At 36.5% G+C, this 18936-nt stretch overlaps 2 protein-coding genes across 2 annotated transcripts; both read left to right on the forward strand.

Moving 5' to 3' along the window:
- Positions 1-1325: 1325 nt before the first annotated feature.
- LOC128611977 (immunoglobulin superfamily member 2-like) lies at positions 1326-6291 on the forward strand. Its single transcript, XM_053631874.1, has 6 exons — positions 1326-2970; positions 3512-3853; positions 4130-4465; positions 4768-4887; positions 5862-5905; positions 6024-6291. The coding sequence occupies exons 1-6, from the start codon at positions 2898-2900 to the stop codon at positions 6153-6155; spliced, it is 1047 nt and encodes a 348-aa protein (XP_053487849.1). The 5' UTR covers positions 1326-2897; the 3' UTR covers positions 6156-6291.
- A 3630-nt stretch (positions 6292-9921) lies between these two features.
- LOC128612048 (uncharacterized) lies at positions 9922-13627 on the forward strand. Its single transcript, XM_053631952.1, has 5 exons — positions 9922-9964; positions 10105-10452; positions 11791-12144; positions 13351-13388; positions 13502-13627. Exons 1-5 carry the CDS (start codon positions 9922-9924, stop codon positions 13625-13627), a joined length of 909 nt encoding a protein of 302 aa, XP_053487927.1.
- The last annotated feature ends 5309 nt before the right edge of the window (positions 13628-18936 follow it).

The raw sequence follows: 18936 nt of genomic DNA on the forward strand, positions 1-18936 counted from the left end.
CAACAATGGTGTGGCCTGAGAGAAACAAATATAGCCACACATCCTGTGGAAAGTTTGAGAGGTGAGAAACTGATGGTGTTTCTGAGAAAAGCGACTCGGTGGTCAGAGCGGCCTGCAGAGATGAAACTCTCAGAGCTGCAGTGTGTGAAGGGGCAAAGAGACAAACAGAGCTACAAAACCACACACACACACACACCTTAACCGCTCACTTACACACACACACACACACACACACACACACACACACACACACACACACTTATTTTACATACGGAAATAAAGACCAGTTTGCTAATAATTGTAATAAAAGCTGTATGCATGCATGTATTTTACCTGTAGAGAAAAACAGATAGTAATATATTTGTGTATGAAACACAGTCACATTCACTTGAGCAAATAATTCTTTTTATTTCCTTTCTATGATTCATGATTCATTAAAACTCATTTCCAGAAAACCGGCACGTGTTGTATTTTATAACCCGCCATTTTTATATCTCAGATTTGAATCTTCAAGATCATAGTATAGCTTAGATAGGGGTGGAGAAGAGAGAGAGAGAGAGAGAGAGAGAGAGAGAGAGAGAGAGAGAGAGAGAATGTGATTGGTTAGTGTCACACAGTGGTAAAGGAGGAGCCGCATTACGCCCTACATAAACCTCCACCCATATCGACACGGATTAAACATCTTACATATATTCATGACCATACGTCAGAAAATTAGGAATATTTCTAATTCTTTGGTTACTGGTCATAGCAATCAGTCAATGAAGAATGAGCTTGTAGAGGCTTGAAGTTTAAGGGGTTTCCAAGGGTTCTTTAGCATAGTAATGGTTCTTCTCTTCATAAAAGGTGTTCTACTAGGAACTCTTACTGATAGGAAAATACTCAGTCATACATTTATGCCATATGGTCAAAAGGATGTGGACACCTGACCATCAAACCCATATGTGGTTCTTCAACAAAACTGTTGCCACAAAGTTGTAAGCACACAATTGTATAGTATCTTTGTACGCTGTAGAACTACAATTCCTCTTCATTGGGACTAAAAGGCACAAACTTGTTCCAGCATGACAAATCCCCAGTGCACAACGCTCCATGAACACTCCATGGTTTGCCATGGTTAGAGTGGAAGAACTGGAGTGTCCTGCACAGAACCCTGACCTCAACCCCACTGAACACCTTTGGGATGAACTGGAATGCTGACTGCACCCCAGCCCTCCTCACCCAGCATCAGTGCCTGATCTCACTAATGCTCTGATACCTGAATGATCACAAGCCACACTCCAAAATCTAGAAGAAAAACTTCCCAGAAGAGTGGAGGTTATTATAACAGCAAAGGGGAATAAATCTAGAAAGTGATGTTCAACAAGCACATGCATATGTGATGATCATGTATGTGGATAGCTGACCATCACATCCATTTCATATGTAGCTCTTACCCAAACTGCTGCCACAAAGCTAGAAGTGTCTAGAATGTCTTTGTATGCTGTAGCATTATAATTTCCCTTCACTGGAACTAAGGAGACCAAACCTGCTCCAGCATGACAATGTCACAATGCCCCTGTGCACAAAGAGAGGTCAAAAAGGCCAAGGTTGGTGAACTCTATTGGTCTGCACAAAGCCCATCAAACACCTCTGGTGTGAATTTTTTTTTTTTTGGGCCCAAGACCCCCCTGCCCAGCCACCAACTTTGGGGGACCATTAAGACTCTGGTGTGAATTTTAATGCTGATTACACACTAGACCCACATCAGTCCACAGTCTCTCTCGTGGCTGAATGCCCATGGTCTTGGAATCGGATGTTAAAGAAATACAAATAGGTTTGATGGTCAGATGTCCAAATACTTTTGGCCATCTACTGTAGAACCCTTTAAGGATTTTATATTTAAACCTTTTTTCTAGGAGTGTAGGATGGAGCATGAGCTTGAGCGTGGCAGAATGGCAGCAGTAGGATCTTGATGAGTGCAGAAGCTTATGGGCCTCAGGTTGACCTCTAGGTCAATAACGTTTAATGTTTAATTACGCAGTGAATTGTACCTGCAACTGAAAATATATAAGACATCCTGCACGAGTGCACTGTATATAGTTCATTAATTATCTAGCCATGTACAGATATGACGTCCCTTTATAATCAATATATTTCATTTACATTTATTTCAGCAGACACTTTTAAAAGTGTCTAAATTGGCTTACAAAAGGAAGAATGTTTTTTTTTAATCTTTTTTTTTTTTTTTTTTTTACATATTTGCCATACTTTCCCTGTTTTATTTATTTTTTTATCTCCTGCTCTATATTCTGGTTTTTCTTTAATTAATGATCAATAACTTTTTTTTTGCAAATTGCAAAATCACCTTCTGAAGTCTTTATAAAGTATAAAAATGCGATCTTAACCATGTCAGTTTAGTCAATAGAATTGTTCATTTACATATTATTTTATTAAATTATTTTATTATCGTATTCAACTTGTCTTTATATAACTCAATTAAATGACTTAACAGTTTATTAGGTGCATTAATCTGAAACAACAACAACAACAACAGCAGATTTGCTTGAATATTGGTCAAAAGGAGTTAAAAAATAAATAAAAAGGATGAGCATTGGGTTGCTCAATAACCTGACGTGAAAACAAAGGTGTAGAAAGGTGGTTTTACATCTCATTTCATAGGCCCTTTTTTTTAATGTCATTTCTGAAGAAGTTCAAGTTCCTATTTGAAGGAAAATGTTCAAACATGTGAGGAGGGGCCACGGTCTGTTTCCTACTGTTAGTTTTCTAGTCTAGACTCTATGTAAGAAAAAAAAAAACACTGGATGTCTGTGATGTCAGTGTTTCATGTCATAAATCTTTAGCACAAGGTGCGATGTTCTCAGTTTGGCCAAGAGGAGTTTGTGGCAAGAGGAGACATGTTATACACAGACCTCAGACTGGTGATGATGATGCCGATGTGGATTACAGTGATGCTTTTTAATAAAATCGGTAAGTGTGGATGATTCATTATGTTTTGAATCATAAGGATTTTGCTGTAATACGGATTACTCACACAGACATGATATTATAAGGTTGTATCTGGTTTGAACAGCCATTTTATTAGAAATTTTGGGAATCTAGCTAGCAAAACTCTAAAGTACCACTGTAAAATCTAGATTTATAGATGAAAAAGACCTACACTGCAAAATTTAATGTAACGATCAAATTGACAGAATCCAAATTCTGAGATTATTAGTAAGTATTTTTTAACACTGGTGAAACACACAAAATAGTTAAAATAGCTTTATTTTTCTGAATGTTTTCTCTAAGATCTAAAATGATATCAAAGATATTTGCACTAAACACATTTTACACATCTTCTGTGTGACCTTTAGCCCCTGGATACACTAAAAATTACATTTAGCATGCTAATGTCAGTAAGATTTAATGCTAATATTATCTCATGTTAGTCACAATATTATTCCAGTCTAATATAAATTACTGGAACAATAATGTTGTGGTACATTTTGTCTTTAACTCTTGATATTAGATTCTGCACAGACAAACGATGTCAGTCAGCCGAACCCAATGATCACTGCTGGTGTTGGTAAGAACGTGACTCTGCACTGCTTTAGACTGGGAGAGGATAAGTCTGGAGCCATCATTTGGTACAAACAAAAAGTCGGACACGAGCCTTGTGTAATGGTCACAGTTCAACATGAAACTAATTATGAGGATGAGTTCAAGTCACCTAGATTCAGCATCGAGAAAGAAAAAACAAGCTGCCATTTGGTGATTTCTAACGTGGAACCATCAGATGAAGCCGTGTATTACTGTGCCTATAGACAATTTTTAACAAGGTTTGGAAATGGAACATTTTTATCAGTGAAAGGTAAGAATTTTGTTTTGCGCTAGGTGAGAATTTTTATGTTGCACATTAATATAATATACTGTATATGTAATTTTCACTAAAGCTAGAACTACTGTCAGATCTGCTGTTATAGAAAATGAATCAACACATTCTGACCAATTAACATTTAAAATTCAAATGTGCTATAAAATGCTATATTTGACAGCGTGTACTTTCTAGACTACATATTCTATATGTAGTATAAAATTCTAAGTATAAAAAGAAACAAATTCACACTGTGTATATTCCACTGAACAGGTGATGGAGATGTAAAAGTGTCAGTGTTCCAGAGCGGCGTGTCGGACTCGGTTCCTGCAGGAGCGTCAGTGACTCTGCAGTGCTCGGTTCTCTCTGAGAGCAGATCAGCAGAACTCCAAGTGCTCTGGTTCAGAGCTGCTCCACCACAATCCCATCCTCAAATCATTTACACTCATCATGACAGCAGCCATCAGTGTGAGAGCGGCTCTTCTACACACACCTGTGTGTACAACTTCTCCAAGAACATCCTCAGCCTCAGTGATACTGGAACTTACTACTGCGCTGTGGCCGTGTGCGGGAAAATCATTTTTGGGAACGGGACACGAGTACAGTTGGGTAAGTGGTTTTATCCATAAACCAGAGGATATAGTAGTTATTTTAAGTAATTTATGTCTATTATGTCCAATAAATTCTGGCACAATGGTGTCTAATTACAAAGATTATTTATTTATTTATTTATTTATTTATTTATTTATTTTTACAACATACACATATCAGATCTCTTATTTTCAATTATTTTCTGTTTTTTAAAACATTTTTTATATATATCTGCTTACATAATTGCTAAGATTGTCACAGCTTCTTTTAAGTTTGCATGTTGTAGCAGTATTGATATTGTGATATTTACTGTGTGACAGAGAGATCTGTGGATCCTGTAGAGATCTACCTCACTGTAGCGTTGGGACTGTGTGTGATCGTGATCTTTGCTTTGATCTTTCTCATAACCTGTGGAAGGAGACACTGTGAACAACGCAGGGGTAAGTCTGAATTATGGATATTATTAAAGTTATGATATTATAAATATAAATATACTGTAAGTACTTTAATATTACACTAACTAGGGCTGAAATTATGTGGACAGCTGATAATTACACCCATATGTGCCCATTTTAAAGCCATGGGCATTAACACTGAGTTGGTCCTCCTTTTGCTGTTATAATAAGTTCTTGGAAGGTTTTCCACAAGATTTTGGAGCTTGGCTGTTGGGGATTGTGCTCATTCAGGTACAAGAACATTAGTGAGGTCAGGCACTGATGTCAAGTAAGAAGATTCCAGTCCATCCGAGTGGTGTTCAGTGGGGTTGAGTTCAGGGCTCAGTGCAGAACATTCAAGTTCTTCCACTCCAACCTCGACAAACCATGTCTTCATTGTGCCGGCTTTATGTACAGTTTGATTGTGATTATGAAACAGATTTGAACCCCTCAGTTACAGTAAAGGGAAATTATAATGCTACAACATGCAAAGACATTCTATATAATTGAGTGCTTCAAACTTTTTGGGGTATAATCACATATGGGTGTGATGGTTAGGTGTTCACATACTTTTGACTATATTTCTTTTATATACAACAAATGCCTTGTTTATTAGCTATCAGATCACTGCTTCCAACAAACTGGAAATATATGCACCAAGTTCCAGTTTATTAGATATACTGATCAGGTATATAGTGGAGTTACTGTGGAGTTACCAACTCATCATGTCCTGAAGTGTTTTATTCCTCTTATACCACAACAACAAGACTTTCACATTTCAGAAAACTTAAACTTACATCTTTACCTGGGGACTCCTAACACTGGAGACTCCTTCCAAAAATGTGATATAAACGACTCCTCACACATCATTTGTTCAACAAAATGCTACACACACATAAGTCTGACTATAGATAAAAAGTTTGTCTCACTATAGAGATGTCCTCTGTTCTATTCATAAAACTATATATTGTTCTCTACAGTGAGACTCAAACAAGCTTCCGTGACAGACAAGACCCTCAATCAGGTAAATATTCAGCATTTGTGAGCACATTACTTTATAAACGGATAAACACTTAGTTTTTCTGCTAAAAGTATACTGATTTAACTATCTGTCATTTCAAATTTTCAATCAATTCCTACAGGACTGTGACAATGCGGAGCTGAATTACGCTGCCTTACATTTCAATGAGAGGAGAGCCAAACGAGGAAGAGTGAAGAAACAACAACCTCAAGATGTTATATATTCTGATGTACGAGGTCTTTCTGTAACTTAGATTTTAATCATGAAAAGCGATAGTGAATAAGGAATAAAACAACTCGGGTGTGCTGTTTCTACTGAAATTTATTATTTTTCTGTAACAGCACATCCTGAAATGTTTTATATATTATATACTACAGCGATTTGTAAATAATTACAACTTTTTTTGTGTCCTTGCATCGACTTTAAGTATCAAAAGACAAGACGTTTGTGGTCACACTGATGGAAATTAAGTAATATGTGGTAATTGTTAGGGAAACGTCTAATGTATGTATATATATATATATATATATATATATATATATATATATATATATATATATATATATATATATATAAAACACGTTTCCTTGCAGAAAATATTGCAGACAATTTCACCCTTAACAGAGTAACACTAAAAGTACAGAAAAGTGGTTAACTGGTGTCAACATAAAGGATTAAACACATAAAACATGAATTATGAAAACCAGGCAGAGAAAACCAGAAACAAAGGAATGAGACAACATTAGACAAACGCAAGACAAACGTGACGTATATAGTGGTGCCGATTAACCAAAAACGTGACTCAAGTGAGCCTGGGCATGTGACATGGTGCAATGGCTGATGGGAATTGTAGTCTCAAGTCCTTCTCCGGTATTTCCACGACAACTAGCTCCATGATAATGGTATGATAATGTTAAGCCTCTCTAATGATTTTCTAATGATTTGATTCATAATTTAATTGCAAGCTATACCTTAATGTAAAAGAGTTGTATTTTCAAAGTGACCTGGTAAATCAATATCATTAAAAAAAAAAGAAAGAAAGACTTTCCTTCTTCACATCATCTGCATTATTTGGATGATGCAACTTCCAAAACATGCACTTATGTTCTGGTCAAGGACACTTTACCTGTGTTTAAAATATCTTTTAATCTCCTGTTACATGTATACGTTTTTGTAAATGTAGTGTCAGTGGGACAAATAGTCATTTGGAACACCAGTTGTGTAATCACTCAGCTGCTCTACACTATACTGTACATTATAGTACATGCTAGAATAAATATTAAGCTATATTCACACTAGTGGAGTATACAGTATACAAGCATGAACTTTTGAAAAAAAGGTAAAGATAGAGGAAACATAGAAGTATGTTATATGTACTGTACAGATTGTGACTTAGCCTCCATTAATGTTGGCACCTTTGGTAAATATGAGCAAAGAAGGCTGTGAAAAATTGTCTTCATTGTTTTACGTTTTGATATTTTGTTTCAAAATTCACAAAAATACTCTGCTCTAATAGATGCCAAACTCAAATCTCATAGATTGCAATCACAACACAAGTTTATCCAAAAAAAATATTTTTGTTAAATATAGGTGTGCATCAATTATTTGCATCTTTATGAATTCATATGAGAAAAATATATTTGAAGTATATTCCCATTGATTTTTTTTTTTTATTTTTAGTACACCTGGGTGACTAGGAACAGGAAATTGTTCAACCATGACTTCCTGTTTCACAGGGGTATAAATATGAGGTAACACATAGGCCAAATTCCCTTAATCATTCATAACAATGGGTAAGAGCGAGGAATATACTGTAGCTGTGATGTGCAGCAAAAGGTTGTTGAGCTTCACAAAATGGGAAGTGTCTATAAGAAACTAGCACAAGCATTGAAAATGCCCATTTCCACCATCAGGGCAATAATTAAGAAGTTCCAGTCAACTGGAAATGTTATGAATCGATCTTGAATTGGACGTGTGTCTATATCATCTCAACGCACTGTGAAGAGGACGGTTTGAGTGGACAAAAAATCTCCAGTGATCACAGCTGGAGAACTGCAGAAGTTAGTTGTGTCTTGGGGTCAGAAAGTCTCCAAAACTACATCACCACAAGTTGTTTGGAAGGGTTTCAAGAAAAAAGCCTCTACTCTCATCCAAAAACAAACTTGAGTGTCTTTAGTTTGCCAGACACTACTGGAACTTCAAATGGGATCGGGGTCTATGGTCAGATGAAACCAAAATAGAGCTTTTTGGTAATAAATACCAGAGGTGGTCTTGGCGCACACAGAGAGGTAGCCATATGGAAAAGTACCTCATGACCACGGTTAAATATGGAGGTGGATCTTTAATGTTTTGCGGCTGTTTTTCTGCCAGAGGACCTGGACATTTTGTTAGGATACATGGCTTCATGGACTATCAAATATCAACAGATATTAAATGAAATCCTGACTGCCTCTGCCAGAAAGCTTCAAATGGGCCATGGCTGGATCTTCCAGCAGGACAATGATCCAAAACATACATCAAAATCAACACGAAAATGGTTTACTGACCACAAAATCAAGGTCCTGCCATGACCCTCCCAGTCCCCTGACCTGAACCCCATAGAAAACCTGTGAGGTGAACTGAAGAGGAGAGTCCGCCAGTGTGGACCTTGAAATGTGAAGGATCTGGAGAGCTTCTGTATGGAGGAACGGTCTCAGATCCCTCGCCATGTATTCTCCAACCTCAACAGGCATTATAGGAGAAGACTCAGAGCTGTTATCTTGGCAAAGGAAGGTAGCACAAAGTACTAACTAAAAGGGTGCCAATAATAGTTGCAAACATATATTTAACAAAATAATTTTTTGATAAACCTGCGTTGTGTCTGCAATTGTTTGATATCCATAAGAGCAGAGCATTTTTTTGAATAAAAGATCAAAAGCTTAAACAATATACAATTTTTCACTGCCTTCTTTGCTCATATTTAACAAGGGTGCCAATATTACTGGAGGGCCCTGTGTAATTGAGTGTCAGTCTGGGAAAACTCATCATATGTGGTTGTTTCTGAAAAAGACAAAAATAAAGGTTTTACCACTAATTTCAACTTTATACTACTATAAAGATATGCTGCCAAAATGATGTGTAAACGATTTTATTTACTTTGTAACCTTTCCTTGAAGGTCAGAGATCATGGTGGTAAGGAGCCAGTTTAAAAAAAAGCAGCGGTAAAAACAGTCGGTTTACCTAAAGATGTCTAAAACCTTGCTAAGGCCCTGTCTGTATACGGAAATGTTTGAAAATGTAGGTTTTATTCCTCAGTTTAAAAAAAAATTAAAATTCCCACGAATAGCAGTTTTGAATAGATTTGAAACGACTTGAAACCTCTCACATGAGCATGGCAACCAAATAGAACTACTGTATAAAGTTACACTTATCTGAACTCTCTGTTTGCAGGGAGGTTTGTACGGTTTGAAGGTTGGATTCAGGAGCTGTACAGTACATATTACATTTTGGCACCCCTGCACGAAGATAAACCAATAAACCAACCAATGCTAGAGGCATTTAAAAAAAATATACGTTTTTCGCATACACACGTAAAAAGAGCCAGTGAAAAAGATGAGGAATAATTCTAAAATTTTACAATTTTTGTCTAGGTCTAAAAAAATAGACACATGCTACATCTGAAATCTCAATTACTCGAGTGCTCTGTGTGGCTCTGTAAACATAAACGTTAATCTCTGACCTTCAAACTTAAAACGTTTCTAATTTTTTTGTTAATTTAATTACACCTCATTGGACACACATAGGTAAGTTTACATTTAAAAGAAACATCAAACAAATACTTAACAATTTTCATAGTTTTATGTTGCTCTGTTTGACCTCAGACTTCCGGTGAACTAAACTGTGGTACAAAAATAGAAACGGAAATTTAACTCATGACTTAAGCAGCCAATAAGATGAGAGTCTCAAGAACAAAACACTTGATGCATTGGCATCTGCCCACCTTTCAGCAGCTCGACCTGAGTGTTATTTCATTTCTGAAGATGACACCACTGTGGATACTTGTCTTATCGCTGAACATAATAAGTAAGTTTAAAAGGGTTTTTAATAAAACAGATTATTAGATTATATATAGTTAATGTAATTCGTATTATTTATTCTATTATTATTATTATTATTATTATTATTATTATTATTTCAATGCTCAAATTGTATTTATTTTCTAGCTCCATCACAATCTGTGGATTTTTCCAGACCATCATTTCTCTCAGTGAAGTCTGGAGAACGTGTTACTCTTAAATGCCCCTTTGGAAATATCCGAATATCTGAAAGTGTGTTTTGGTACAAACAAATATTTGGAGAAATGCCTCAAAAAGTGGGAGACAGAGTAGCATTTAACGATGTCAAAATGTCCCCCATGTTCAACACATCAGGATTTATAATGGAGGTGAATGATAACAGCATTTCTCTGACAATTCCACATATAAAAAAAGAACATGGAGGACTTTACTACTGTGAAAAATGTTTCATGGACGATGTTACATTATCCAGTGGAACTTTCTTGGTTGTAACAGGTAATTAACTTAATTAAAACCCTGCCAGTCAAAACTTTTTGAAAATGCTATATTTAATTGATGTTTTAAATAATAAGTTAATACATTCCAGAAGGGTTTAGGGATTTTTATTTGATTGTTATTCTGTAACATTTTGTTTCATTCTTTGGTAATAATGGTGATTAATTTGTAATAAAACACACACACACACACACACACACACACACACACACACACACAAAATCTTGGCAGTGTAAACTGAACCAATTTGTGGTCATATTGAAAATAAAATCAATTAAATTTAATTATATTTTATTTATATAGAGCCCGCACGGTTGCTTAGTGGTTAGCACGGGGTTCGATTCCCGCCGGGGCCATGTGTGTGTGTGTGCTGAGTTTGCATGTTCTCCCCGTGCTGCTGGGGTTTCCTCCGGGTACTCCGGTTTCCTCCCCCAGTCCAAAGACATGCATGGCAGGCTGATTGGCGTGTCTAAATTGTCCGTAGTGTATGAATGGGTGTGTGAGTGTGTATGTGATTGTGCCCTGTGATGGACTGGCACCCTGTCCAGGGTGTAACCTTTCCTAGTGCCCGATGCTTCCTGGGATAGGCTCCAGGTTCCCCGTGACCCTGAAAAGGAGTAAGCGGTAGAGGATGGATGGATGGATGGATGGATGGATTATATAGAGCCTTTAACAATGGACAGCTTTACAAATATACAAATATAGTTACAGTTTTAGATTTATCAATAAAAATGTAAATATCCTTCACTGTAGATGTTCTAAGAGGTCCAACATGTACAACAATAAACACATACAGTAACTACAGTTGATCACACTGTGTGAGAACCAGTAGTTTTTTTTTAATCTTTGGTCTAAAACCTTTTGTGAATTCTACCTATGTTTCATTTACAAAAAAAGACTAAAGACTAACAAAGGGCAATAAGAAAATAACTTTAATTCAGTTCATGTGCCACCATGTGAAGGGTTTCGTAGGCCACCACAGATACTGTATGTGCGCAATAGAGGATAATAAATAAATTCTTTTCACAGCATTTTACTGTCTTGATTTAATAAATCCCAAAACGATTAATATTAGATGCATCAGCATTATGGAGGTTTTAAAATGTTGTTTGGATAGACAGTGGAACAGAGGGCTGATACCACATCGAGTTTTTTTTTTTTTTTAAGCATAAAAGCAATCATATAGCCATGATTCTTATTGTATTTTTGTCTTTTCGGTTTGAGAACATGATACTTATTTATCATTTTCTCAAATTGATCACAGACAATAAAACTGTTAACTGGTAAACTTACATGAAAACAGCCAAGATCTTCCACTGTGTATATTCCACTGAACAGGTGATGGAGATGTAAAAGTGTCAGTGTTCCAGAGCGGCGTGTCGGACTCGGTTCCTGCAGGAGCGTCAGTGACTCTGCAGTGCTCGGTTCTCTCTGAGAGCAGATCAGCAGAACTCCAAGTGCTCTGGTTCAGAGCTGCTCCACCACAATCCCATCCTCAAATCATTTACACTCATCACAACAGCAGCCATCAGTGTGAGAGCGGCTCTTCTACACACACCTGTGTGTACAACTTCTCCAAGAACATCCTCAGCCTCAATGATACTGGAACTTACTACTGCGCTGTGGCCGTGTGTGGGAAGATCATTTTTGGGAACGGGACACGAGTACAGTTGGAGAAGTTTCCAGAATATGGTAAAAAAAAAGTGTGAATATTAACTGGATTTTTTTTTTTAAATGTCAACAAAATGTTAACATGTTCAGTGGTTCTTTAGGTCCTGAAGTGATCTACCTCGCAGTAGTGGTGACAGTGTGTGTGTTTGTGATCTTCGCTGAAGCATTTATAATCTGTAAAATGAAGAACTGTGAACAATCCAGAGGTGAGTCTGCAACAATTTTGCTTTGCTAATATATATATATATATATATATATATATATATATATATATATATATATATATATATATATATATATATATATATATATAAATACTATAAAAAGAAATAAACTGAAATAAATAGAACAAAGTGAATATTTGGTGTGACGACCCTTTGCTTTAAAAAAAAAAAAAAAAAACAACAACAACAAAAAAACTAGTCTCAGGTAGAATTAGTGCAGGTTTATAAGGAAATGAGCTGTAAGTGTTATTGAGCGTGTTGCAGAACCAGACACGGTTCTTCTGGAGACTTTGATTGTCTCACTCGCTTCTTATTTTTGCAGAAATATCTTTTAATTTTGTGATGGAAAACCAATAAAAAGAAATCAAAAATGTTTTTGTACTGACTCGATAATGTAGACATCATAAAATAAAAAAAACAACAAATACGGTAGCTAAGACTTTTGCACAATACAATATATACAGTACATACAGTATATATACAGTTCTGTGCAAAAGTTTTAGGTACCCTATTTTGTTTAGTACAAACTCTGTTATAGATTTTTAGATTATTTGATGACTTCTACATTATGGAATCAGTACAAAAACATGCTAGAGTTCTCAACATTAGTTGTCTAGCACAAAATTAAATATTACAGAAAAATGTTTGTATGTCATTAAAGAAAGCAGCATATTATGTTAGAGACCACTTTTTGTACCAGAGACTACTATTATTATTTTAATTTTTTTGTCACACCAAATATTGACTTTGTTTTCATTTTCAATGTATGCATCTTACAGTATATACTATATGTTTGTCTTTCACTATATACTGTGCTCTATGCTCCCTACATAGGGTATGACATAAGGGAATTATAATATAATGTAGTGTACCATATGAAATAATAGAACAACAGCATGACTTAGTGAGGATCTTATTACAATACAGATAATAAAATACTGACTAACACTGTGACCGAACACACAAAAAAATATGTGCTCATATATTTTTTTCCTCTCCACAGTGAAATTCCCAGGAGTTTCCGTGGTAGCATCCAATCAGGTAAATAATCTTAAATTCTACCTACATGCTCTTGCTAACAACCTACTAGATTTCACGCTCATGGTTCAGATAGCTGTGATCTAAAATGAATATTTGTGTGACCATTCTCACAGGGCCGTGATGCAGAGGACCTGAATTACGCTGCTTTACATTTCAATAAGAAGAACACCAAAAGAGTGATAAGAAAGAGAGAAAAACCTGAAGACTGTGTTTATTCTGAAGTCTCATCTGCTACCTAGATAATACTTCTAATTTAATTAGTTTAATTTATTAATTAGTTCTTCTTTTAATGTTTACTTTTCAGAAGTAAAGTTTATTACACTTCTCTGGTCAGTTTTCTCATGTGGAGTGATGGCTGACCATAGAGCTGAGGTTAAAATCGAATATTTATGAAATGTAAATGCAAGTGTGTGATTCTTTCAATGCAAAGTTCTGTACAGCCATTAAAACATTATCTTCATGTGGTTAAACTTTGTTTATGATGAAGTATAGAGATACTTGTACTCAAAAGATATTTTATATGTACCTTGGAACATTTTCTAAGGGCATGTCCTGAAGCTTTAATACCAAAATTATCCACACAGCTACAACATTTCCTGCCCTTGTGGCTAACTGCTCTAACGACGTATGAAACAAATCAACACTATCTTTGTACACATATATTTTGTCAGTCTGACAGTCGAAGGTTTTTGAGCAAAGTGTATTAACATGTTTGGGTTAAACATCAAGAAATAAATTTCTCGAATTAGAAAGTCTAAGGTCTAAGTGAACTATTGTGAATAAATTTTAAGGTAACTTACAGTCTCACAGTAAATGCATCACCATACAAGTGCAGTTAGTTTTAATAAAGCACTTTTTAAGGGTCAGGAAAGACGGTTGCAGTTGAAGGTGAGGCTTATTAAATTCAGGCAAAAATCTAAAATGTGAATCAAGGTCAGAAACAAGCAGAGATTCAGGTGAACCACATAGACAAGGCAAAATCCAGAAACTGTGAAATCAGGTAACAAAGAGAAACAGAAGGGGGGGGGGGGGGGGGGGAGTCAGGCAACGAGACACTGAATGTTACTTTGCAACTGGCTGAATGGCTATGATCTGTTTATATATACAGTATCTCACAAAAAGTGAGTACACCCCTGACATTTTTGTAAATATTTGATGATATCTTTTCATGTGACAACACTGAAGAAAGGACACTTTGCTACAATGTAAAGTAGTGAGTGTACAGCTTGTGTAACAGTGTAAATTTGCCGTCCTCTCAAAATAACTCAACACACAGCCATTAATGTCTAAACCGCTGGCAACAAACGTGAGTACACCCCTAAGTGAAAATGTCCAAATTGGGCCCAATTAGCCATTTTCCCTCCCCGGTGTCATGTGACTTGTTAGTGTTACAAGGTCTCAGGTGTGAATGGGGAGCAGGTGTGTTCAATTTGGTGTCATCACTCTCACACTCCCTCATACTGGTCACTGGAAGTTCAACATGGCACCTCATGGCAAAGAATTCTCTGAGGATCTGAAAAAAAAAAATGTTGCTCTACATAAAGATGGCCTAGGCTATAAGAAGATTGCCAAGACCCTGACACTGAGCTGCAGCACGGTGGCCAAGACCATACAGCAGTTTAACAGGACAGGTTCCACTCAGAACAGGCCTCACCATGGTCGACCAAAGAAGTTGAGTGCAGGTGCTCAGTGTCATATCCAGAGGTTGTCTTTGGGAAATAGACGTATGAGTGCTGCCAGCATTGCTGCAGAGGTTGAAGGGGTGGGGGGTCAGCCTGTCAGTGCTCAGACCATACGCCGCACACTGCATCAAATTGGTCTGCATGGCTGTCGTCCCAGAAGGAAGCCTCTTCTAAAGATGATGCACAAGAAAGCCCGCAAACAGTTTGCTGAAGACAAGCAGACTAAGGACATGGATTACTGGAACCATGTCCTGTGGTCTGATGAGACCAAGATAAACTTATTTGGTTCAGATGGTGTCAAGCGTGTGTGACGGCAACCAGGTGAGGAGTTCAAAGAGAAGTGTGTCTTGCCTACAGTCAATCATGGTGGTGGGAGTGTCATGGTCTGGGGCTGCATGAGTGCTGCCGGCACTGGGGAGCTAGAGTTCATTGAGGGAACCATGAATGCCAACATGTACTGTGACATACTGAAGCAGAGTATGATCCCCTCCCTTTGGAGACTGGGCCGCAGGGCAGTATTCCAGCATGATGACGACCCCAAACACACCTCCAAGAGGACCACTGCCTTGCTAAATAAGCTGAGGGTGAAGGTGATGGACTGGCCAAGCATGTCTCCAGACCTAAACCCTATTGAGCATCTGTGGGGCATCCTCAAACGGAAGTTGGAGGAGCACAAGGTCTCTAACATCCACCAGTTCCGTGATGTCATCATGGAGGAGTGGAAGAGGACTCCAGTGGCAACCTGTGAAGCTCTGGTGAACTCCATGCCCAAGAGGGTTAAGGCAGTGTTGGAAAATCATGGTGGCCACACAAAATATTGACACTTTGGGCCCAGTTTGGACATTTTCACTTAGGGGTGTACTCACTTTTGTTGCCAGCGGTTTAGACATTAATGGCTGTGTGTTGAGTTATTTTGAGGGGACAGCAAATTTACACTGTTACACAAGCTGTACACTCACTACTTTACATTGTAGCAAAGTGTCATTTCTTCAGTGTTGTCACATGAAAAGATATCATCAAATATTTCCAAAAATGTGAGGGGTGTACTCACTTTTTGTGAGATACTGTAGGTGTAGGTGTGATTGGGAACAGGTGTGCATAATTAGAAATCTAATGAGCAAAGGGGAGCAATGGGAATTGTAGTCCGTGGTGGCCATGTTTCTAGGAACTGGAGTTCACAGCCAAAACACTTGCATGTTTTTTTTTTTATATCCATAATATCCTGAACACAGCAGATCAACATAGTTAATCTACGCTGTGCTTCTTCACACCACTCTAGTTATAAAAACGAGCAAATTATATCTTATATTCTGCGTTTATTTGATTTATCTATTCATTTTTCTATTTGAGCTCATTTACATCTTTATTTTTATTTTTTTTTACACTTGTTTATTTTTATTAAAGTCAACATACAGTAGGCGCAATACTAAAGTAATTTTATTCCGTTTTATCACGCGTGTTAATTGTTAATAGAGGTTAACATTTGCACAAAAAAACGAATAAATAAAAAAAAATTCTTTAACCATGTGTACAGAATTAAAAACCTGTAATTATTGATTGTATTGCAGAGAACACAGAGTTTTATTTCACATGAGCGTACACACAATCCTCCGATGAGCCAGTTTTTCTTTTTTCAGCTTCGGCTTTCCTCTTGGTGAACTGCAAGCCTGCATAATTCAGTGTTTCAGCATCAGATTGCTGGAAATTAAAATAAAAATAAAAACACGCTTTGTATGAAGCTGAGCATATTGACTGTATAAAATCATTATACGTAGCAGTATATGACTGTAACAACATTTAACCCTCTGATTATGTTGGAAAAAAGTTACATCCATTATGTTATGGGATAAAATGACTCCCACGGGTCAAATACACACAAAAAACAGCAAAGAACAGCTTCAAACAGTAAACCTTTATTATAGCTCGTCCGAGACAAGCCATACGAAGAAATGTTTGCATATAAGTTCATATGCAAATAAATGAAGAGTATAAGAGAGATTAAACAGGATTTCAGATGTGGAAATGAGTCAAATTGGCCCATAACATAACAGAAGGGTTAAACGGTCAGAAGTGAACAATGATCAGTAGGAAGATGCGTGACTAAGTTAGTATCTACAGAAAATAGAGAGTTACTCAGACAGTATATAACAGTATTAAATAGATATACTATTTTCTTGCACACATACCTGCGTCATTCCTGGAGAACCTTCTATAGAAGTGTTCACTATTAACATAGAAATGCATTTATTTAGTCATTTTAAAAGAACTGAAGTGAAGTACTTTGAAGTAATTATCTGATCACAAAACACTTACTTTTATCACATTTTCTTCTCCTCAGTATGAAATAAATGAGACAGAAAATCAGAAGTGCGCACAAACCCAAAGCCGTTCCCAAACCGAGCACTGTCGAATGTAGAGATCTGGTCATTTCTAAGAATGTTATTTCAGTACACTGTATTTACATTAGTACAAATGATTTTCATAGTGAATTAAGGGTAATTAATTAATGTTGAATAATGAGACATCTTACCTGTCTTCTCGTGTGTGTTCATGTTAGTGTTGTTTCCATGCAGCGTTGGTTCACACACCACTGAATTATCACACAGAGCTGGTTTAGATGTTTCTGATGAAATAACATCATGCCCAGCTATGAAATTTTTTATGATTCACTGACTAAATATCTAAAAAAAAATATCAGTGAAAATTTGCTCCCAGAACAATTCACTTACCAAAAAAAAAACAAAAAAGGTTTAACCTTTGTGATGAATAACACAAAATCACTACATTACACCAGTTGCATAATCAATTTTAGTGGAAATCCTACCTTTAATTTTTAAATAAGTTCCATCTCCAAACACAATGTTTGGAGATCTGCGTGCACAGTAGTACATGGCTTCATCTGACTGAATGGTTTTTAAAATCATCGTATTGAAACAGTTATCATGTGTTTCTATTTGGAAACGAGAGTTTGCGGATTCCGTATAAAACGTTTCTTCACCACTTTTATATACCGTGACTATAGTCTGAGGTTTTTTTCTGTTTGGTTGCTTAAACCAGACAATTATCCCGACTATATTTACAGAAACACAACACCGTAGAGTAGCCGAGTCTCCGATATTCACAGTGAGCTCTTTATCAGGCTGATAAACTGGGGACTCTGTGGGGGATTGTGCAGTAACCCAGCGTCTACCAGGTTGGACTGTATCTAGAAAAAACAAACGCATCAATTAAGTATCAAATGTAATTCAGGTATTATTATATATGAAGAGCTATTAAAGATGCAATTAAGTATTAATGGTGTTAAAGGAATCATATTGGTATGTCCTTCTAAGTGCAATGATAAAAAAAAAATGTGTATAATTTATTTATAGATATATATATATATATTTTTAAATACATCAAACTAGATGGGAATAATTTGCTCATATTACTTACACATGGTGCTGAAGAACAAAACTAAAATCCCGAAACCAGTCATTTTTCATTTCTCAAAAATTCCACAGTGCTTATATCTCACTTATCAACAGAGCAGAACTTGCAGAGCATGGTTTAAATTTACACTTATACTTTAGGTGGTCTGTACTGAGCACGCCCCAGAATATGACGTGATATGCAAGCATATTGCATTCTGACCTACATCAGACCACATTTTTTTTCCATATTGATGTTTCAGTGTTGCACAGTGATACTGTATCATGACAAACGTAAAATGACAGAGTGGAAAAATGATGTTTAATTATATACTCACATGTACCTACAATAACATTTCATGCCTATATATTTCTGGTCATCTGAGCTCAAGTAATGCATTTGAATTTTGGCATTTGACAGGGGAATGTATAACTGAAGGCCTTATAGCAGTGTTC

The sequence above is a fragment of the Ictalurus furcatus genome, chromosome 8 (genome assembly GCF_023375685.1).
Source record: "Ictalurus furcatus strain D&B chromosome 8, Billie_1.0, whole genome shotgun sequence".
In the NCBI taxonomy this organism is placed as follows: Eukaryota; Metazoa; Chordata; class Actinopteri; order Siluriformes; family Ictaluridae; genus Ictalurus; species Ictalurus furcatus.

Excerpts from the sequence above, each read along its gene's own strand:
- LOC128611977 (XM_053631874.1), top strand. The coding sequence starts at position 2,898 with ATGTTATACACAGACCTCAGACTGGTGATGATGATGCCGATGTGGATT. Across the intron at positions 4,466-4,767 it reads CGGGACACGAGTACAGTTGG|AGAGATCTGTGGATCCTGTA; the intron begins GTAAGTGGTTTT and ends ACTGTGTGACAG. Across the intron at positions 5,906-6,023 it reads CAGACAAGACCCTCAATCAG|GACTGTGACAATGCGGAGCT; the intron begins GTAAATATTCAG and ends CAATTCCTACAG.
- LOC128612048 (XM_053631952.1), top strand. The coding sequence starts at position 9,922 with ATGACACCACTGTGGATACTTGTCTTATCGCTGAACATAATAA. Across the intron at positions 10,453-11,790 it reads AACTTTCTTGGTTGTAACAG|GTGATGGAGATGTAAAAGTG; the intron begins GTAATTAACTTA and ends TCCACTGAACAG. Across the intron at positions 12,145-13,350 it reads GGAGAAGTTTCCAGAATATG|TGAAATTCCCAGGAGTTTCC; the intron begins GTAAAAAAAAAG and ends TCCTCTCCACAG.